The 23,773-nt window shown below is 33.8% G+C and overlaps 2 protein-coding genes and 1 non-coding gene across 3 annotated transcripts; all 3 read right to left on the minus strand.

Annotated features, from left to right (window-relative positions):
* Positions 1–493: 493 nt before the first annotated feature.
* Positions 494–577, minus strand: TRNAS-AGA (transfer RNA serine (anticodon AGA)). Its single transcript has one exon. It is a non-coding gene; the product is annotated as a tRNA-Ser (tRNA).
* Positions 578–2,656: 2,079 nt separating this feature from the next.
* Positions 2,657–3,450, minus strand: LOC120577479 (secreted RxLR effector protein 161-like). Its single transcript, XM_039829030.1, has 2 exons — positions 2,885–3,450; positions 2,657–2,801 (listed from the first exon to the last, which is right to left on the minus strand). The coding sequence occupies exons 1-2, from the start codon at positions 3,448–3,450 to the stop codon at positions 2,657–2,659; spliced, it is 711 nt and encodes a 236-aa protein (XP_039684964.1).
* Positions 3,451–19,862: 16,412 nt separating this feature from the next.
* LOC25501173 (probable leucine-rich repeat receptor-like protein kinase At1g35710) lies at positions 19,863–23,379 on the minus strand. The gene is made up of 2 exons (XM_039829031.1): positions 20,622–23,379; positions 19,863–20,429 (listed from the first exon to the last, which is right to left on the minus strand). The coding sequence occupies exons 1-2, from the start codon at positions 23,377–23,379 to the stop codon at positions 20,044–20,046; spliced, it is 3,144 nt and encodes a 1,047-aa protein (XP_039684965.1). The 3' UTR covers positions 19,863–20,043.
* Positions 23,380–23,773: the final 394 nt, after the last annotated feature.

The following is a 23,773-nucleotide window of genomic DNA, read 5'->3' on the forward strand; positions in this document are numbered from 1 at the left end:
ATCTTGCATTTACTGCATTTTCTTTTATTTTAAACCTTTTTCTGTCGAAAAGCGCCATACGGTCTCTTCTTGTTCATAAAGCAACCTATGAATTTGATGAACACACACTCCTTATTTTCTTAAAAACTTTGCACAACATGTCCTAGAATTTCTGCTTTGATGCTGCTTGTAATAACTAAAACCAACCCTTATTGTTTATCAAAAACACCGATAAGGACCAGCGTAAAGAGAAAAGAGTCACAAAGTGTATGTAAAGATTTGATGAAGCATCTTTAATTCAATGCAATGTAATTTATTTTTCTTTAAGTTTCTTTGCCTTTTAAGTTCAAAGTGTTTTTTACTTTAAACTTCAAACCTTACTTTTGATTTATGTCGAAAGACAATTATCCTCATCATAAAAACGGTTTTCTTCATCTTGTTCATAAAAGACTCATCTCATATGATGAACATTAAAACATTTCCAGTTTGATCCTACGAGTAACATTTTAAAACTAGTCTTGATGGCAGGATTCGAACCTGCGGGGGCAAAGCCCACATGATTTCTAGTCATGCCCGATAACCACTCCGGCACATCCACATTGTTGCAAGATTTTATTTTACTAATTTTATGTTTTGTTTATACGAATTTTTTGTATTGAAAACTGTTGAAAAAATAAAAACGGCCGCTTTCAACTTGGCATCCAGCCATCCCTCACTTTTCTTCTACTCCCTAGTTGGACTACCAATTGATCACTCATCCATTTTAAAATGAGTGTCGCTCTAGCCAATTACACACAAATTAAGAAATGAAATAAAGTAGTCAAATGTCATAACAATTTTACTAAAATAACCTTACTTATCAGAAAAATACAAACTTAAAATTGTATTGAAAATTGTGTGAGAGAGAAAAGTTGGAGTATTTATTAAAGGTAAAGTTGGAAGAAAAAAATTAAAGTCGCATTGAAAATGTAAAGCGACATTCATTTTAAAATTATTTTTTTGGCTAAAACGACACTCATTTTGAAACGGATGGAGTATTATTTTTCCTACGGCATCATAATTACTTCTATTATATAAAAGGGGCATCCATAGAATATTACAGACAATTACTCCCTCCGTCCTAAATTGTATGTCACTTTAGAAAAAATATTTGTCCCAAATTATATGTCACTTTAGAATACCAATGAAACATTAATGTTACTTTTTCTATTATATCCTTAACTATTTATTACTCTTTCTTTTTTCAATTCTTTCATTTATCTTTCCCATATCATTTATTAAGGATAATTTTGTAAAACAACTAATAATATATCTTTCCCACACAATATTAATTACATATCTTAATATGTGTGAAATGTTCAAAAACGTCATATAATTTGAGACGGTGGAAGTAGAAGACTAAATGATTTTATATAAGAGATTTGACCGAGGAAATGTTCCCACTCCATATGCTCAACCTGTCAATTATATAGGAAATTTGAAAAATGGCTAAAAGTCTAAAACAAAAAGGAAAAATTAGACTAACATCCACCAAATTATATTCAAAATATAATAAGCAAAACTACTCATACGTTCCCTTCATTAAATTTTAAGTAACTAGCATTCAACGCAACAGTGTTTGACGAAGAAATATTGTTTGACGACTTTTAAAACTATTTAAAAACCCAGAAATTTCTTCTTCACCTTCAAAGTAACTCAATCTCCATCAAATCTAGAAAGAAGATCTTCAAATAACTGATTAGATCCGATTTCATATTAAACAATTCTTCAACAAGATCATGCATCAATCTCAAGTTATTACCCTCAACTTTGTACTTACGATAAAAAAAATACATCAATAATTAATAAGAATAATTGAGTAAAATCATCATTACTTCTTTTATTTAAGGCTTAATTACACTCTTGGTCCTTGCACTTTGACCAATTCACGAAATTGGTTCTTCCACTTTTAAATCGAACAAAATCGTCCCTAAACTATATGTTTTTTGCAGTTTTATACTTAATAATTTTATATAGTTCATAAATATTATTTTTTTCCTTTTATTAAGGATAATAATGATAAAGCAATTTAAGAGTAATTAATATGCAGGAGATAAGAGAAATAGGTGCCATACTAGAAAATCAGAGCATTGCAGCAACAGAAACACAAGGAAACATAAATTCTCATTAAACATGCAGAAGCTACATAGAATGTTCTAACCTTCCATCAAACATTCACAGATATTGGAAAAAATAAATTTCCATATACATTTGCAATTGCAGAACATTCACAGAATCACTCCCCCTCAAAGATGCAACCATTGAGTGATTACTGACACAAGCACTCCCCCTGAATACATGCATATATAAACAGAAGTCTTTGAAGCTGACAGATGTTGCAACTTCTATTGGCCCATTATAAGAACATGCATGCATAAATACTAACACCAAATCAGGAGTTCTTCAAAACACAGGCACAAGCAGACATAAACTAAAGCATACACACATTGCAGAGATGTGTTCCAACATCACCTGACACATTAACATCACCTGACACATTATCTGCTAAACATACTCAGGCATACAAATCTGCTATCATCACCTGACACAACAACAATGATATCTTACTCCCCCTTTTTATCCATAAAATGTGCCAAAATAAGAACAGAGAGAGACCCAGATCCATATGAATTAATTGCTAGAACTCCTTATGTAAGCAGATACCCAACTTGCTCCATAACTTCTCAAATTGTTTTACATCCAAAGCCTTGGTAAAAATGTCAGCCAATTGTTCTTCAGTAGATACATGTTCAAGAGTCACAATCTTTTCTTCAACAAGATCCCTGATGTAATGATGTCTTATATCAATGTGTTTTGTTATGCTATGTTGGATAGGATTCTTTGAGATGATAGGTTGTCACAATACAATGTCAAAACACCTTGTTTAACATCATACTCTTCCAGCATTTGCTTCATCCAAACTAACTGAGAACAGATGCTACCAGCTGCTATATACTCTGCTTCAACAGTAGATAGAGATACAAAATTTTGTTTCTTGCTAAACCAAGAGACTAGATTATTTCCAAGAAAGAAACAACCTCCAGAGGTACTCTTTCTGTCATCTGCATTACCAGCCCAGTCAACATCACAATATCCAATTAACTTAGAGTTTGCACTGTGTGAATACAAAATTCCATAGTCATTGGGGCCATTGATGTACTTCAGGATCCTTTTCCGTTGAGTCAGATGACTTATTTTAGGATCTGTTTGATATCTAGCACAAGTTATATCAGGTCTGCTTGCAGTGAGATATAACAGACTCTCAATCATACTTCTGTACATGCTTTGATCAACTGCAACTTCATTCTCATCTTTTGACAGCTTTAAGTGAGTAGCTGCTGGTGTTCTCTTATGACTTGCATTGTCAAGGCCAAATTTCTTGACAATGTTTTTAGCATACTTGCTTTGAGAGATAAATATAGTGTCTTCCATCTGTTTGATTGGAAGCCAAGAAAATAAGTTAATTCTCCCACAAGACCCATCTCAAATTCAGATTGCATCTGATGGACGAAATGTTGGACCATCTGGTTCGACATTCCACCAAACACAATGTCATCAACATAGATTTGAGCTATCATAAGTCGCCCTATTTCTTCCTTAACAAACAGGGTTTTGTCTGTTCCTCCTTTCATGTACCCTTGATTGATCAAGAATTCAGTAAGTCTTTAATGCCATGCTATGGGAGCTTGTTTTAACCAATACAGAGCTTTCTTCAACTTATAAACATGATCAGGGAAATTAGGATTAATAAACCCTTTAGGTTTTTCAACATAGACCTCTTCATGTAAGTACCCATTTAGGAAGACACTTTTCACATCCATTTGGAACAACTTGAACTTCAGAATGCAAGCTACTCCCAAAAGTAACCTTATGGATTCTAACCTAGCAACAGGAGCAAATGTTTCATCAAAATCTAGCCCTTCTATCTGAGTGTACCCCTGAGTAACAAGTCTTGCTTTATTCCTGGTAACTGTCCCATTTTCATCTGACTTGTTCTTGTAAATCCATTTTGTTCCAATAACATTTATGTTATCTGGTCTTGAAACTAGGTCCCATACTTCACATTATTAGGAACATTCTGATCACCTCCAAACATTCCTAAGTAGACAACACAATCTTAGGAAATCACAAACCGATATGATCTTGTGCTAAATACACGCAGCTTGACCAACAAGAATTAAGGCATGGATTCCTTAAATAAAATAGCACGTGCGTAAAACAAGGCAGGGTCAGGTCAACTGAACCATGCCAGGATGTTGGCACATCGTGCTCAACATCTCACATGAATATTTGTTTTAGGCAAAAGTGAAATCAATATACAAATATCTAACACCATGACATGACTATAAAAGTTGGTCTTCCACCAGGAAAATTCTTCAGGATCTTCATTGAACTTTGGAACTTTTCCAAAGTCAGATTTTTTGTTGTTTCCATAATCGTATGGAATAGTGTGATTGTCTTTGTCAGTTTCACTAGAACAGTGTGATTGTCTTTTTCTATTCCACTGTTAAGTGTTTTGACAACAGACCAAGGCTCTAGATACCAATTGAAGGTGAGAAAAACACAAGAAGGGGGGTTGAATTGTGTTAGCTTTTTCTTCAAATTCTCCTAAGCTGGAAACACTGTTAAGTGTAACGCCCTCTTTGAATTATTTGATTTATTTAATTATTTAATTGAGTCTAAAGTTTATTAAGAAGAGTTTAAAATATATTTATTTGATTATGTGATTTATTAAGTGGCTTATGTTGTTATTTAATAGAATAAGATTTGAAAATAGAAATAAGATTGAGTTGAGAGTTTGTTATGAGATTTTAGAGAGTTTTGGGGGAGAAAGAGAAATAAGATAAAATAGAAAAAGGGTTATAAATAGGAGAAACCTAGTTTAGAAAAAACATAAAGTACGATCAATTTTGGAAAAAAGGGAGAAAAAGCCAAGAGAAGAGCAAGAGACCTAGGATTGCTGCGATTTTGAGTTATAAGGTAAGGGTGGGACTAACATTCAATAATCTTAAGTCATTGATTCTGAAAATTGGATTTAACATGTTGTAGGTTTTCGTTTTTGAGAATTTGGGAATTAGGGTTAAAAGTGATTATTTGATGATTTTCTAAAATAATATTTTGGGTCAAGTTTTATATGGTTTTGAGTCTCTTTTGATCTATATAAATGTTTAGACAAATTTTGGAATCAAATTTGGGCATTGGGAAGTCAAAATTGGGATTTTTGGGTGAAAAATTAGTTTTTCCCGAGAGCTGCACAGTGACAGCATCTTCTGTTTCATGTTCTTGCGTCTTTTTCACACGTTTCTGTTTTGAACTGGGTTTTGGTGTAAAAATGAAAGTTGTAGATAATTTTGTTACCTTTCCAATGGCTTTGGTTTGGCGTAAAAATGATTTTTGGTTTAGGAGTTATGATGAAAATACTCCAAGGAGGTCTTAGTGAATTTTTATGAATTTCAGCACAACTTTGTCCGAATTTTAAATGAAAACTGGTATTGATTGGTACATAATTGGTCTTAGGTATAAACACGAAAGTTGTAGGTATGGATGTTAGCTTTCTAGTGCCGTTGGTTTGACTTCAAAAGAATTTATAGAACTTGAGTTATGGTCAAATTACTGCACGTAGGTCACAGTGAATAATTGAATATGATTGATGAATTAGTATGTATATGTATATGTTTGTGAATACGATATTATCCATGATTGATGAAGTGTTATATTTATGTATGATGTTTTAAGATGTTGATGATTGAATAAGATGTGATACATTGTTTATGTGCATTACTTGAGATATTATTGAATATTTAAGATGTTGTTGAATTGCAATTGATATTTTTATGTCTTGCTGTTGATGTAATCTGCCTATGCTGCTATTGTTATTTAACTAAGTTGCATGAGTCAGTCTAAGTTGATTAAGATGTTGATAATGATGTTCCAAATTATTGGACTATTTAAGAGGTCGAGTCCATGCATTAGCAAATAGCGATTGGGGCTTGATGCTCTGGAAGTATAATAATACTCAAATAGCGATTGGGGCTTGATGCTCTGGAAGTATAATAATACTCAAATAGAGATTGGGACTTGATGCCCCGTATTGGTACCACATGCATATAAGAGGTCTAAGTTGCATAGTCAAGAGGTTAAGTTGTCGAGTTGTCAAGTTGTCAAGTTGTCGAGTTGTTAAGTTGTTAAATCATGAAATTGTTTAAAGCTGTGATTCTTTATATGAACTATTAAAGAAGTGAATTATGATATATTATTATCTATGATGAATATTATGATGATTACATGATGTTGTCTATGAGTTGTTAAATATGATTGATGATGCTTATGTTGTTAAATGTAATTGATGAATTATATGCTTAATATTATTGTTTGTGAAATCTCACCCCTTCTGTTTGCCCACCATGGGTAACTAGCAGGTAACCAGGAATAGTTGATGTCGTGTGAGCTTTCTTTCTCGTGTGTCTTTAGGTGCTCTGATACGTAAAGGGATGAGAACTTTTGTTGCATGTTTTTCTATTCCTTACGTATTGTTTATGAATTTACAAGATTAAGTTGTTAATTGGATTTTTATTAGATATTTTAATGAGGCCTTCGTGCCAAAGACTATTCTAGATGTTGAATAAATTCCGTTGCGAAGTATTAAATATTATGTTATTGATTTATGAAGGATAAATAGTTATTTATTCCATTTACGATTTTTGAAAAGAAGTGTGACATTCCGTTTATGTTGAAAACTCTGATTTTTGTATGAAATTTTTATGTTGGGAAAACGGGGTGTTACATTAAGAAGAAAATATAGTTCTGCTTCTGAAGTGATGTTCAGAACTAAATGCAGCAGATAAAATAGAGAAAGAGAGAAGAAAGACACAAAGCAATTATACAGGTTCCTTCCATAAACCGGAAGTAGTCATGTCCCCCTTGCACATCCAAGGACAGTTCACTAAAAATGTAATATCTGATTACAAATGCTCATTGCTAAAACTAGCAAGAGACTTCAAATTCTCAAACACAACTTCAAGAGACTTCCTATGCTCCTGAACACAGTCAAGAGACTTCTAATGCTCAAGCACAACTGTAAGAGACTTCTAATTCAAACAGAATTACACATAAAATTGTTTGAGGTTGAACACTTGATATACAATGAGTGGTGTTCACAATACAATTCAGATACAGACTCTTAAGACTCTAGAATTTCTAAGATATGAACCTTGATAAGAAATTCTAAGTGAACTTTTTGATGCAGAACAATTTCAGTAGAGTTTTGACACTTTCAAGTTGTTGTAGAGTCTTGCCATTCTCTAAGTCTTCACTTTATATAGAGGTGTGAAAGAGACGTTGTGAATTGCCAGCACATCAAAATAAGAGTCGTTTGAAGCTTTGATCAATCACTAATGATCTTTTTCCTGATATGGTTATTGTCTTATGAAAGATCAATTTCAAATCCATTCTCAGTATGTAGAAACATTGTTGTAGGCAGAGCTGTTATTCTTGTCTTTTAGCAGAGACACAAACTGAGTAGTGGAGATAGTGGTTGTACACTTCGTACAATTGTACTATGACAACGCTCTTCAAAGAACAAGCATCCAATGCTTTCAAATCCTATCAAAATAGTCGTTGCTTCACTCCTCTGGTCTTTTGCAATGCTTGAACGAGATTGAATCCACTGAACAGCCTTTGAAGCTCTAAGTCTTGCATCTTCTGAAGAACTTAAGCTTCTGGTGATCTTGCTTCTGATGACGTCATCACTTCAGAACTTTGACTTCAGGAGCACTCTCTTCAGATGCTTAAAGCTTCCTTTTTGTTGATTCCTTAGCTCTTAATTTGCTCTTTCATAACCTAATAATGATATCAATTTTTGTCTATGGTCCTGTACACTTGAACAAATATTAGCATATCCAATTGACAATTTTTAATACATTGTTATCATCAAAACTCAAAGGTAATGTTAAACACATTTTGTTCCAACAACTGAATCATCACATCCCATACCAACCAACCAAACCTCTGACTCATATGTGTTGGATGAACTTGCTAATCATTACTCAGGTGAATTATACCTGGTGTTAAACCCAATCTAGAAAAAGCCTCTGAAGTAGCTTCTGATGGAGTTACTTTAGAAAGCTCACAACAACAAGCACCAAACTCACAAATGGCCAAGAAAAGTTAATCTGTTCCTGAACAACATGTTCCTGAACACATCATTGATGATCAACCTGAGTTTTACAATTCTCTTAACCAAATCAGTGATACCGACTTTATGATCACATCAGATTCTTCTGATGGTAGGGATGAGAAAACTAACTCCTAGGTTAAACCAAGATTTCTTAGTAATTAGTCAACAAGCTCATATTCTATTGTGGTCTTAAATTTTTTTCTTGATCAACCTTCTGACACCACAACTCATACACCTAACCCTAAACCTTCTACCACTGACCTTCTTTCATTTTCAAACTTAGCTATTCAAACTTGTGCTCATGCCAAAACCAAAAATGTCCCTTCTCCACCCACCCTGTTTCTAGATTCTACTATACTAGCAGATATGTGTGAGAACATATTTCAGGACCTGAACAAGTTAGTTCAAGTAAGGAACAATCTGGTTCATGAAGATAACTATGAAAAGCAATGGAGGAGGTTGAAAGAAAGAGTGGATTTTGTCTTAATTGGACTTCAAAGATCATCTCTTGATGCTCAAGACATTTCTCAAAACAAACTCCAAGATTGGCTAAGAGGGATTGTTTGTAACTTGCAAGAAGTTGAAGTCAAAAAGAACTCTTGTGAAGACACCTTTATGCATAAGAGCCAGAAATGCTACTGATTTTACTCCTTCTGGTGTTCACTCTATGGAGCCGGATCTATCTTGGTTATCTAAAATAAATGTCAAGACAACCTCACCAGATTTGTCTTTGTTGCAAAGGAATGTTGAACTAGAGAGTGAAAACAAGCAGCTGAAAAAAGAGCTTATAGATCAGAAACTGCTGCTGCTTGTATACATGACATCTATAGAAGCAAACTGGAAGAAGCAAGGATTAGAGAAGAGAATTTGTTACGAAGCCATAATGATCTCAAGGAAAAATTGAGGAAGTAATTTGAGAACACAAACAGGAAACTCCAAGAAATGATGGAAATGTTCCAGAAACAAGCCAAGCCTTAGTTGCACACATTGTCTTTTAGTTTGTTTAGTTTTTACTCTTGAGTTTCTATGTTTATGTGCTTCTGAACCATTTTTAGCTTATGAAATGTTTATGTGTTTCTGAACTAATATTTTGCTTCTGAACTAATTTTTTGTGCTTCTGAACTCAATGAATTGCTCACTATGTTTTTCTCATCTCTTACTTTTTGTCTTTATATTTTTCTTTAACTTTTTGTTGATAACAAAAGGGGAGTGGATGTATAGTATTTATGATAGGCTCTGAGCCCCATTAATTTAATTTTAATCAAGTTAAATTAATAGAACGTTCTTCCAATCTCTTAGTCTATTTAAGGTGAGATTAATTCTGAGTGTTATTTCGTTTTTAAATGATGAATTTAATTAACATGGATAGAACTGTGTTTAACATTACTGATAGATTTTTTTAGCAAGTATACTAAATACTATTGAAGTAGTAAAAATATCGTTCCCACGAGGACTGTGTTAATCTCAATTTAGCAATAAGGTTAATATTTAGGATGTGTAAATTATTTTGTTTGTAGATTTGATTTGATTGCATAAAATTAAATAAACAGAAAATAAAGATAGTGTTGGAAAATATATATAAGAGATGAGACTAGGTCTTTCGAATCATCTATGTTCCCCTAATTGGTATACTGCACCTATTCTTATGAATGATTTTCTAGTTCCACGATAGTTAACAAAATAGTCCTAATCAATCCCTTGAGTTAAGACTCTCTTCTCAAACTACAGCCCCTAATTCCTTAGATGGTCTAATAATCTTTGAAGGTTTTAAGAACGTTAACCTAATATCACTAATAAAGGATTATCCATTCCTAGACTAACCATGATTATTAGAACAATTCAATTTTGTCTAAGTAGAAAGCTATGGTCAGTAGTCATTCATTCTCACTAAATCATGTTTATATTTGATCAGAATATAAAAAGCATTAAGAACAATTGAATTGAATAAAAACTAGATTGTCATTCACAATAAATAGAGTTTCACAGCAACATGGTTCAATAAGGGTTACATAGAATCATCTCAGACCTAATCAAAGGAAATTAGCTAGACATGGTTAAATACATAAACAACATAGTAAAGAAAATAAACCGATAGAGTTTCGTCGTTGTCGGCGTTGCTCCTCAATTCTTTCAATTGCTACCGATTATGAGTTTTTCCCTATCCATATGCCTTCTTCCCTTCTCGTGATGCGTGCGGCTCTTTTCTTTTCCAAATTGTGAATCACAAAACGTGAATCACTGTATGCCGTAATCTCCTCCTTTTGTGTGTGGCTTTCTTGTTATATATATAGGCAATGTAACCTAGTTTTCTTTCTTTCAACATGTTACGGTTTTTTTATCTTTTCTTTTGCTCAAGCCCGTTTATTTCTTCTTTTTGCACCTTCCATGTAGTGACATTATTTTCTTTCCTTGTGCGACATGTTCCTAAAATCGTGTCACGAAATAGTCATCGTGACACGTTTTAACCGATATCGAATGAACCTCATCTGTGCTCCAAATCGTGACACGTTTTCAACAATCGTGACACGATTTTGCTTTCTTCAAAAATCTTCTATTTTTCTTGTTTTCTTTGCTGTTTAAGCTTGCATGTGAACTCAAAATATCATGAAAATGACACTAAAAACAGTGAATGACTGACTGTCATCAATTACCCTTTAAGAGTTTTGATGATAACAAGGTATTAAAAATTATCAATTGGATACGCTAATATTTGTTCAAGTGTGCAGGACCAAATACAAGGTTAAGTATATTTTGTAGGTTCTGGAAGAACAAATTAAGAGCAATGGAATCAACAAAAAGAAAGCTTGAAGCGTATGAAGAAAAGTGATTATGAAGTCAAGTTCTCATGAAATGATCACGTCATTAGAAGCAAGTTGATCAGAAGCACTTCATCAGAAGCTACATCCCCAGAAGCTGTCTTTCATCAGGAGCAGAAGATCATCAGAAGATGAAAGAGTTAATGCTTCAAAGACTGTTCAAAGGATTTAATCACGGCTAGCATTGCAAGAAGACAAGAAGAGTGAAGCAACGACTATTTTGAAAGAATTTGAAGGCATTAGATGCTTATTTTTTGAAGAGCGTTGAAAAACTACAATTGTACGAAGTGTACAACCACTATCTCCACTACTCTGTTTTGTGTCTGCAATAAGACAAGAATAACAACTATGTTTGCAACGATATTCCTCCAGACTTGGAATGGATTTGAAATTGATCCTTCATAGGACAATTAACAAATCATGCAAAAGATCATTGGTGATTTGATCAAACTCCAAACGACTCTATTTTGATGTGCTAGCAATTCACAACGTCTCTTTCACAGCTCTATATAAAGGGGTGAAAACTTAGAGAATGGCAAGGACTCTACAACAATTTGAAAGCGCAAAAACTCTGCTGAAATTGTTCTGCAATCAAAGTTCACTTAGAATTTCTTAACAAAGTTAATATCTTAGAAATTCTAGAGTCTTAAGAGTCTGTATCTGATTTGTATTGTGAGCACTACTGATTGTATATCAAGTGTTCAACCTCAAACATTTTTCTTTGTAATTCTGTTTAATAGAAGTCTCTTGCTTGTGTGCTTGAGCATATGAAGTCTCTTGATTGTGTTCAGGAGCATAGGGAAACTCTTGCTTGTGTGCTTGAGTAGTTTGAAGTCTCTTGTTAGTTTTAGCAGTGAGCAATTACAGATATTACATTTTTTAGTGAACTCTCCTTGGAAGTGCAAGGGGGATAGGACTACTTTCGGTTTGTGGAAAGAACCTGTATAATTGTTTTGTGTCTTTTTTTTCTCTCCCTCTCTCTCTGTTTTTATCCGCTGGATCTAGAATCTGATCATCACTTAGAAGTTGTAATCTAACAGCTTCTGATCAGTGACTTCAGTAGGAGAAAACGAAGAAAAAGCAAACACAATTCAATCCCCCCTTCTTGTGTTTTTCTCACCTTCAATCATATAAGTGTCAAAGGTGATGGATTGATATAGTGGTGAGTTTCCTAAATGTTGTTTACGAGTCAATTTATTGATATTGGTAGCAAACTCAGCATTGCTTGATATATGACAATGCAGTCCAGTTAAATTACGGCAAAAATGGCATTGTAGTTGCGCTCACTCACACATGTATTCAATGGAAATGCTCCCTCTGTTCAAGCTATGAAGGTAGAGTTTAGGCAGTCATAAAGTTTTTCTTTATGTGCCTTTGAAATTGCAGACCCAAAGCATGATGTGCCTCGGAGTTTAGGCAGTCATACAATTTTTTTGGTTCTTACTGATTTGGATTTTTTTCTTCATAGTTGATTTGTTTTTTGTTTTTGGGGATTTTATATATGTGTAGTTCCTTTTTAGAATTTATTAACCATTCAAGGTTTCTCCTTCTTCATTTTTTACAATTTAATAAAGCTTTGAGGCCATTGCCATTTTGTTTTCATCTTTCATTCATAATGATTTGAGTCTATAGAAGTGTCTGCTATTTTTACTGATTTGAATTCATTGTAGTTGAAAGCTTGATATTCTTCAACATTTTTCTTTGGCCTCTACTGTGGTTTTGTATCCGATTCTGCAGTTGAAGCTTGATATTATAGAATATTTTGATATTTCTATCCAGCGTAGCTAAGTTTTCGAATGTCATACAGTTGAAGAGAGCTTGAAGATGCAATGCAGCTAAAGGAAGAGATGTGTTCAGTGAAAAACCTTCCAGTGATGAACTTTTGGCTGCCATTTGACCTTTTTAACTGACAATGAATATAGAATATCATAATGACAATGTGGTGAGCTATCTTTATTTGACCTTTTTATGATATTCTATGTTTTGGCTGCCATATTCTCCTTATCAGTATCTGTTGGTAGAAAGATTGACATTCAAATCCAGGGTCGTGTGATTAATCTCTGGACTACTCCGGACCATTTCAATCCAAATGAAGTTGGCGGTATGCATGCTTGATGATCAGGTAATTTATGAGCTTTTTCAGTTGATAATAGCCATTATAGATCGTTCCACGTATGGGTTTTCTTAACAAAGAATAATCATATAGGTTTCTGTTTTAATGCAATAATAGGAGCATAAAGAATGAAAGAATGAGTAAATATTTCTGTTTTAATAGCATGCACTGTGGTTTTAAGTATAATAATGAAAGGCCTGTAAAAATGCGGTTTCTATCATCTAAAATTATCAGCTGAAAAGAAGCAAGCAAGAAAGAACATAAGAAATTATTTGTCTATTCGGCGTGGCAGTATGTTCTTATAGTTTCTTCAATGTATATTTTAAACTCAATATCTTGTAATTTTGATGTTTTTTTTTCTTTCTGAAACTTCTCATTTCATTTATGCAGAACTAGGTGTAAGCAACACCATAGAACACCAAAAAGAACGAATACAAACGAGCCGCAGAAACGTGGAAACATCTCGATGGCCCAGAAAATGATACCAAACAGCTCTAAAAGATTTGAATTAACTGTTATGCTTCATTTTAATTTACTCAAAGAAACTAACTGTTATGCTTCATTTTAATTTTGGAGGCTCTTGAAGGAGGTGATTCAAGCAACAAGGGAGAGGCTGTTGCAGCAACTGATACTCCAGCAAGAAAACCGCTGGGAAAAAGGCCAGTTGAGAGTGTTGAAGGGCTCACTACAACATTTTCGGTCTAAAACCACTGGATGCGATCACCATTGAGTTTGGAGAAGGCTCTGCTACTAAAGAGCCGAAGATGGTTTGCATCAAGACGAATGATGGTTGCCGGGATCCCATGAGGCATCCAAGATTAACGCGCGCTGCTATAGCTAAGTTCCTGGCAGGTGTTTCGGAAAAGTGCAAAATGAGTATTCAAGAACCGTGACAGAACACAGCTGAATGTATAGTGAGTTTCGGGTGTTCGAAATTGGTTTTCATCCAAAATAAACTTAACAAATTCAAATGTGCGCAACTGCTTACAATCATTTGAGTGCTTTTGGTTTTTCTCAGCCAATCCTTTCGGTCAATAAGATTTGTTGTTAAAATCATTACCTTAATATCTTAAAACAAATATACAACTTAACTCTAAGCTCTTTGCACTTTTTAATCTTCCAAAATATACACAAAATATTAGGCGAAAAAAACAAAAAAGTTCAATTTAATTAATTTTTTTTGGTAAAGCCCTCTTATTGGGGCCCAAAAAAGTCCAAAATATAGACAAAATAACAATAACAACAGTATAAAGCCCTCTTACAAATAATTTGGGCCTGTTACGTTGTTTAAATGAATTAAATTAGAAAATAGAAACCATACATAGAAAATAATTTTGGCAAACATGTAGTGTAAAAATTATTAGCACTAATCTAATTTTGAATCTCTACATCATTGGACTTATCAACTGTTCATCATAGTTAAATTATTTCAATGTTAACATTAGCATTTGGTAAAAATTAAACTATAATACAAATCAAGGAAAGGTAGCAGGTGCAACTTAGATTTCTTCTATCCTGTTTGAACACTCATGCTTTCTGATAAGTCTTGAAGGAGACATGATTTATTTTTTTCCCATCCAGTTTGTGGTATTATTGGTTATTGGGGGCCCCAATGAAGGAAGCATCTTCCTCTTGACGTGGTCTAGACTTTGTGCATTAGTTTCCTTTAGTGTGCGAGTTTTTCTTCGTCAATGAGTCAACTTCAGAGTTTCTTGCTAACGAGTACTCTTACAATATTGACTAACAAATCTACAAGTTTTTAGCTTTGTCCCTTCGTCCCAAAATAACTTAGTTATTTGCGCAAAAATTTTTTGTTTCAAAATAATAGACACATTTTATTTTTCATAACTTTAATTAATATTACTTTCATTACTCTTAATTAAATATATTCTACTTTACATTTATAATAATGAAAAATGCATCAATACTGGACAAGAGACTCAAAATCGGACATTTTTTTCTCTCTCTCTTTCAATTATACAATTTTTTTTATTATGCGTAAAACGAACAAAAGAGTTGGGTATGATGAGACCAAGGGAGTGATTAATTACACAATTTTTTGATACAAAACTTACTTACAATTATTTTAGTACTTAACCAATACCCAAAGGAGACTTATTAACCTTCTCCAACGTATAAAACCATTTTCTTTGCAAGTTATTTTTACTTTTGAGGGAAACTAATGTATTCCTAAGAAAAACCGTAATTATGGGACCAAATTAGTGCTTCAGAAGAAAAAAAAACTTATTTTCGGTCTTTAAGGAAAATGAAAGAAGATAAAGTAGATCTGGTTTTTTTTTTTCTTCGTGATATCATTGTCTGAATGTGACGATGTGTTGTTTGCCGTTTTATGCAGCGATGTTAATTTATCTTCTTGTTGTTGTGGTGTTTATTTGTTTTATATTGAAAGATTAAATATTCAATTGATTTTTAGATGAACCGGTCAACTGAAACAAACAAATATCATCAAGTTTGTTTGTATTTGTTTCACTTATAAATAAATAAATAAAAAAGCTAAAACCAACTCAACACTCTCAATTCTCATATCTTAGGGGGTGTGTTTGTTTCAAGTTATAATTGTTGATTCCCGGGAATAAAATGATAGGAATGTATATGCCTATGTTTGTTACAAGTTTACTAAATTTTATTCCCAGGTATAAAATGTTCCTGGGAATAGAAAAAAATTTCCCAAGGAAAAGGGTGGGAATAAAGTTCTCATGGAGATGGAAATAAATTCATAAATAGTTTACCTATTATAATCCCTATTTTTATGGTTCCTAGGAATATTATAAAGCTAACCAAACATATTTTTCCTAAATTCCTTGGAATAAAATTCCCATCTTTATATTCCAAGAAATGTTATTCCTAGAAATAAATTTGGTAAACTTGAAACAAACACACCATTGAGTCCTCTCATCTCTATTGTTGGAGATTCAATGCTGTGTCCTCTCTCTCATAATTTAATGTTGTGCAGTACAATGACACACTCATAATACTTCAGATTAGAATATATGTTAAATTGAATGTTTAGTCCCTTAAATATATTTTTTGTTCAATTATAGTCCCATAATTACTAATCCTTAAATTATGGTCCCTGATTTTTGCACTTGTCATTCAACATGGTCCTCTCCTTCAATTTTTTTGTCTTTCTTCATCTTCTTAGTCGTCTTTATACATCGAGACTAAATATGTAATTTAAAATTTATTTTATCTTTCTTCATTTTGTTCCGTCGTATTCATCATCATCTTCATTACACAATCTCAAAAGGAGAAAAAAAAAAATCATCCCTTCAACTCAACTGTAAAACCCATAAATATAAAAAATCATCTCTCACTTCTTCATCTTCAAACCTAGAATACAGCTTAATTTTTACAAGAGTAGTAACACCCTTGTTAAAAAGAGTGTTACTTAAACCAACCACAAAGTGTGACTTACAATTTTAATATTTCAAATTCCTAGTTAAAAAATAACTGTATCTTGCATCCACAAACTCTTGAAGAAATAATCAAACTCAAAGGACCAAACTTCCTCCTTACCTTCCTTGTGTTCCTAGGGAAATGAGTCATGTGACCATGTCAGAGTCTGAAACTTGAGCTGGGGAAATGCATTTCTGCTCTTCAACTGATTCATTGGATTTCTCCTCAAGCTGAATCGTAACATTACAAGAAAATGACAACATTACAAATTTACAATGTCTGCAATGATCCTATAACAGTAAATGGACAAAGTTTTCCATTCTAACATATAACCTTAGTAGATGGAAGAATAGCGGTGTTAGCCAATATTTTTAAAGGCTATCATTTAATACGGTCAAAGAAGGTCAACCCAGCAAAAACTAGGGATTTGATCTTACGTCTCTATCAAAATTATGTTACTTGAGATGATCGAAGGCGCGTGTCTCAATTCGATGGACGGAAGGATTTCGAAAGGCGGTTACCTTTTGGATAAGGACAGAAGATAACGGATATGTTCGATATACATTTGAAATTCAAATCAAATGGCTAAGATTAGTTAGTTTTATGCAGTTATAGTTTTAAATCAAATCTAGGCAGTTATTTCTATTTGTATAAATAGTAGTTTCTCTTAAGAAAAAAGGGTCACAATTCAATCATACAAAAACTTACACTCAAATTATCCGCATGGAAGAGAGAAACGAGTCACAATTTTTTGTGATCCGCAGTTGACAACACTTAAAAGTACACAACAAAGAATACAGATACCATGGCCAGGTTATGACAGGTTGAGAGAATTTAAATATACATTAGCTCTTGTGAATTTTGAACAACTTTCTTCAAGGATAGATTGCATAATAGAAACTAAACAAAACCTATAGCATGGTGCAGGCAGTGGAAACTTATGCAATAAAAATGGAAAACATGAATGCCAAAAATGGAAAACACGAATGCCATACAAATTGTTGAAATAAATTTCAAATAATAAAGCTTACATTTTCTCCCTGAACCTCAAATTGGGTCCTATTGGCAGATTCGATGGAAGGAGTTAGCCCATCACGAGTTGATAATGTATTGTCGGTCATAAGTTGATCTTCGACATATAAATCAGATTTATGCTGGGATGAAGCATTAGCAAAACTACCTGGAACCGGAATTTCTTTACCGGCAAAAGAAGCAGAATTATGAACAGAACGATTAAATCCATTAGATTGCCCAACTATGTTCGATTGAGTTGCAGAACAGAACTTTCCAGGATTTTCATATTTCACGGTATCAATCCAAGTTTTCAAATTCTCAACTTGCGACAACAATGCTTCAACATTTTCAATAATGTTAACGAAGGATTTATCATTATCTTTATGATGATCTACAGATGTCCACATATCGTTTAACTTGATCTCCCCAACATTATCGGCATTACCTTTTCATACGTTCTGTACTCTTGTCCACATATCGTTTAGCATTACCTCTTTCATGTACTCTTTTTCCTCCTTTGCGGGTTTTGTACTCCTTGTGCTAGCCTTGCTTAATATATTTGCTGATTCAAAAAAAGGATTAAAAATTTAGAATCTCATGGAATGTAGGAACATATCTTATGGCTACTTACCACGACATCATCATGAAAACCTTCTACGGGACCATCATGAGCTCGGTTTTCATTCTCTGGACAGCAGAAGAGAAAAAAAAAGATTACTATCAAAGCAAAATACATTGGCAAAAGAAAATACTACAATAAACAAAGTAATTCCATACCATAGTACGAGAAAAAACAATGGTTAGACATATATGATGATAAATCAAATTCTTCAGCTCTTCTCCTGTTCTTTCTTCACATTACTTTAGTCCTTTGAATTCCCTCAGACCTAGGTACTGACTTGACACCAAAATTGTCTACTGCAAACTTCAAAAAATCAAACTGTTTTTGTTGATCGATAGCCGCAATCTCTTCTATGTATTTCTGTGCTTGAGAGTTGAGTTTCTTTATTTTCAACTCGATCCATTTAGAGCGCCACATTATAGGAAAGATGTACCTCCTTCCGGATTATCTAAGACCCTTTCTCCTAAGAACCGTAGGGTTAAGACCACAAAAACATGCAAGCCATATCCCACTAATTGGGGCCGACTACATTGATCAAATTAAGCCTTAATGTTCGATCATAAACCATATTTTAATCCAACTCATTAATCTAATGATTTTTCTAAATAGTTTCTCTTATAGTTTTTTAGGTCTACCTCTGCCTCTAGAAATCTGACTATCTTCCATCTTATCTACTCTCCTTACTATAGCATCTACAAGTTTTCTCTCTACAAGTCCAAACAACCTAATTCTAGTTTTCCTCTCCTTACTATATCATCTAAAAGTCTTCTCTCTACACAAAAAACATTTCTCTCTTAAAAATTAAAAATCAGACTTGATATCAATTTGGTCTGATATTTTTGGCCTTCTTCCATCGACAACACTGATTTTATTGAAAAAAAACGTTATTTTTTGTGATCCACAATTGACAACAGTGGTCTATATTGCACACTTGTACTTGCTAGTTTAAAACAATAGTAGTATACTCAACTTTAAGCATTCACTGCTCTTGATGTTGTCTGTACTTGACTTCTCAGCATGGTATATCGGTGTTGTCAAATAGCAATGTTCCCAAATTTGAACAAATTGCTATTGTTTCGGGATATGCTATTTAGTTCTAAGTGTGACCAAATGTCAACTATAACGGCGACATACCACTATAGCGTTGTGGAATTTAAAGGTTTAAATAAATTGGTATTATTCTGCAATACACTTTTTGTACCAACTGTTGTCAAATTGTGGCTATAGCACTGTAGTGTAATTTGGACTCGCTAGTTTCATGCTCCTTTATGCAGTAGCAATTCACTCACCTTTGAACATTTTATGTGTTTAATGCCAATCATTCTATGCCGAATTTTTAATGGAACACTGGAGTTTGAATACGAGTGAAATTTTGGGAGTTTTGAGTCCCATAGCTTTCTGGAGTGAAATATTCGAACAATGGAAAGAAGCTAATGAGGAAGCAAGAGAAAAAATGTTTAGAGACATATTGGCTAAAAGAACAGCAGAATAAGAATGCCATTCCTGATATCCTTAGCCACTTGCTCTCATTGCACTCAAGCTAATGAGGAAGCTAACTAGTAAGGCAATGCATCTGATAATAATCACCAAGTACATCAAGAATTTTTTTTGTTGAATTTGTAAACCTTGAGATATTGATTGAATCAATTGCAATACCTTTATCTTTTAATTCAGTTAACATAATAATTGAAACAGAAGTAATTCAATTTTATACAAAAACAGAAATGTGAATACATATATACTTATGTTTGATGTATCACAACAACAAAGTTTTACAGCATTTTTCAACAACTTTTGGGGATAAAAAGGCAATGTCTTTATTATTGAATAATAACACACTCAACTTAATTCATTCTGAAGTTTTCTTTCAAGGGTTCGCAATATAAAACAATGCTTTGAGTTCTTCACTCATTAGTTGCTGCACTGAAATTTCACTGAAAGGAATACTTAATCGTGGAAGCTTGGTGACAAAACTTTGCGACACACATTTCATTGTTGGTCGAGAACGAGGATTGACATTTAAGCATGCAAAGGCAACAACGGCAAAATGAATTATGTTACGTATAACCATTTCATTATTTGGAAGTGGAAGACGCTGGTCTAATACTTGATATAGTTTGACACTTTGTGTTGATGTTGATTGAAGTGATGACAATAAATCCCCAGGGTGCCTTCCAGCTAAAGTTTCAAGTGCCACTACACCAAAACTATATACATCACACTTTTCATTCACAGCCATAGTATAGGCAAGTTCTGCATTGATCAAATTATATAATGAGCATTTAAAAGAATCCAAAGAAAATAATTTAAAATTACTACTTAGCATGAAAAACTAATGAACATGTATGTTATTAATGAGGAGTTATGAATATGCACGATGAGCATAATACAAAAATGAAGAAAACAACCGAATATGAAAAGAAAAAATATCAATGGTTAATTTACCCGGAGCTATATATCCAATAGTTCCAGCAACTATAGTTCGATTGGATGAATCATATTGAAGGAGTCGAGCTGTGCCGAAGTCACAAACACTGGCCTGCCACTCAGAGTTTAGCAAGATATTGCTAGTAGATACATCTCGATGCACTATTGGAGCAGTGCAATCATGATGAAGATATGAAAGAGCAAATGCAACTCCTTTAATAGTGTTAACTCTTTTTCTCCACTTGAATTGCAGGGCTTCTACATCATCATACAAGACAGAGAATAAGCTTCCTCTATCCATGTATTGATAGATCAAAAACATGATTCTTTTGTGCAAGCAGAAACCATAAAGCTTCACGATATGTTTGTGCTTTATTTCTGTTAAAATTCTCACTTCATTTCTGAAACTCTCATCAAAAGATGGAACCTCTGCTTCATAGCCGTGAAGTTTCTTTAAGGCAACAACCTTGCCACTTGGTAATTGTGCCTTGTAAACACTTCCATATGCTCCTGTTCCAATACAATATCTCATGTCAAAGTCTTCTGTCGCTTTGATTATGTCATCATATGCTATCATTCCATCATAATTCCATATACAAAACATATCTCCATTCTTTGTTTTTGTTGAGTTTCCATGCAACTTCTTAGAAGAATTATGATGAAGATTTAAACATATGAGAAGTAAGAAGACTATGACTAGAATAATAAGTATCGGAATAACAATGACAACAATGTGCTTTAATTTATTATTTTTCTTGTGTGGTGACCAAGGTTGGAACTGGTTAAATGAACATACATCAGAATTTTCGATCTTCGTTGTATGAAGACAATTTGGAATGGGACCCTTCAAACAATTGTATGAAATGTCCACATAAATGACTTTACAGAGAGATTGGGGAATTGTTCCAGTGAGATTATTATTTCTTAAAGTAAGTTGTTGAAAATATCCAAGCTCAGAAGGTATTTCACCACTAATGTGGTTGTGACTGAGGTCCATGGAAGTTTCATAATCAATAAATGGAAACAAATTGGAAGGAAGCGTACCGATGAGTAAATTGTGGGAAATGTCAAGGGTTTTTAATGAAATTGGAAAGATCCCACCAATGGAATTTCTACTTAACAACAAAACTTGCAATTTGGTTAATTGATCAAAGTTATATGGAAGGAAACCAGTGAAAAAATTATATGAGCAGTTAAGGTATATTAATTGTGTGAGATTTTTAAGAGAAATAGGCAGGTTTCCATTGAGTCTATTGTGAGACAGATCTAATGTAGTGAGATTTTTCAGTAACCCCAACTCAAAAGGAAGGAAACCTTGAATGTTGTTGTTAGAAATCTCTAGGGACTCTAAAGATCTAAGATTTCCTATTGAAGGAGGTATCTTACCTACAAGAGAATTGCCATAAATAACAAGATGAGTGAGTTTGGAGAGGTTTCCTAGTGAAGGAGGTAGCTGACCTTTAAGAAAATTGACAGACAAATTAAGATGAGTGAGTTTGGAGAGGTTTCCTAGTGAAGGAGGTACCTGACCATCAAGAAAATTGACAGACAAATCAAGATGAGTGAGCTTGGAGAGATTTCCTAGTGAAGGAGGTAGATGACCTTGAAGAAAATTGGCAGACAAATCAAGATGAGTGAGTTTGGAGAGATTTCCTAGTGAAGGAGGTAGCTGACCTTTAAGAATATTGGCAGACAAATCAAGATGAGTGAGTTTGGAGAGATTTCCTAGTGAATGAGGTACCTGACCTTTAAGAATATTGGCAGACAAATCAAGATGAGTGAGCTTGGAGAGATTTCCTAGTGAAGGAGGTAGATGACCTTGAAGAAAATTGGCAGACAAATCAAGATGAGTGAGTTTGGAGAGATTTCCTAGTGAAGGAGGTAGCTGACCTTTAAGAATATTGGCAGACAAATCAAGATGAGTGAGTTTGGAGAGATTTCCTAGTGAATGAGGTACCTGACCTTTAAGAATATTGGCAGACAAATCAAGATGAGTGAGTTTGGAGAGATTTGCTAGTGAAGGAGGTAGCTGACCTTTAAGAATATTGGCAGACAAATCAAGATGAGTGAGTTTGGAGAGATTTCCTAGTGAAGGAGGTAGCTGACCTTTAAGAATATTGGCAGACAAATCAAGATGAGTGAGTTTGGAGAGATTTCCTAGTGAATGAGGTACCTGACCTTTAAGAATATTGGCAGACAAATCAAGATGAGTGAGTTTGGAGGGGTTTCCTAGTGAATGAGGTACCTGACCTACAAGATTATTGTAAGAGATGTCAAGATGAGTGAGCTTGGAGAGATTTCCTAGTGAAGGAGGTACCTGACCTGCAAGAAGATTGTTAGACAAATCAAGATGAGTGAGTTTGGAGAGGTTTCCTAGTGAATGAGGTACCTGACCTACAAGTTTATTGTAAGAGATGTCAAGATGAGTGAGCTTGGAGAGATTTCCTAGTGAAGGAGGTACCAGACCTATAAGAAGATTGTTAGACAAATCAAGATGAGTGAGCTTGGAGAGATGACCAATTTCTTTTGGGATAGTCCCATATAGATTAAATGGCCTTATAACAAGACTTTCTAAATTGTGGAAAGTAGACAAGTTAAGTGTTGCAAGTTCATTCCCCAAAGAGTAATTTATGTTGATTGCTATTATGCTTCCAGCATCGTTGCAAGATATACCATGCCAATTACAACGATTAGAGATATTGAAGTTTGCATCAGAAGTGTTCCACCATCCACTATTTAATATAGCATTTGCTTCCATTTGAAGTTGAGATGTCATTGTGGCAGATTGAGTTCCCTCAACCAAACCGCAAATAAGAAGAAAGACCATCCACATTTTTGGACCAAAGAAATTTGAAATTAAATATTTTTTCAAGCTCATAATATATTTTTTTTTTTGAGATCTAATGAATGAATATCATAAACCTTTATAATGTTGTGTGACTACTAGCATATGCTCGTTGGTCAATCTCATTCTCAAACGGCAATTTTGATGTTTTAATTCATGTATTGTTCTACGTATATGTCACTGCATAAGATAAAAGTCTATAGTATGTGTGGATATGGAAAATCGAAAGCAACATCCCTAAAGAACACAACTTCATCTTCTTAGCAACAAGTCTATATGTATTATTGGTTATGTGGGGCCCCAATGAAGGAAGCATCTTCCTCTT

The sequence above is a fragment of the Medicago truncatula genome, chromosome 8 (assembly GCF_003473485.1).
Source record: "Medicago truncatula cultivar Jemalong A17 chromosome 8, MtrunA17r5.0-ANR, whole genome shotgun sequence".
Classification (NCBI taxonomy): domain Eukaryota; kingdom Viridiplantae; phylum Streptophyta; class Magnoliopsida; order Fabales; family Fabaceae; genus Medicago; species Medicago truncatula.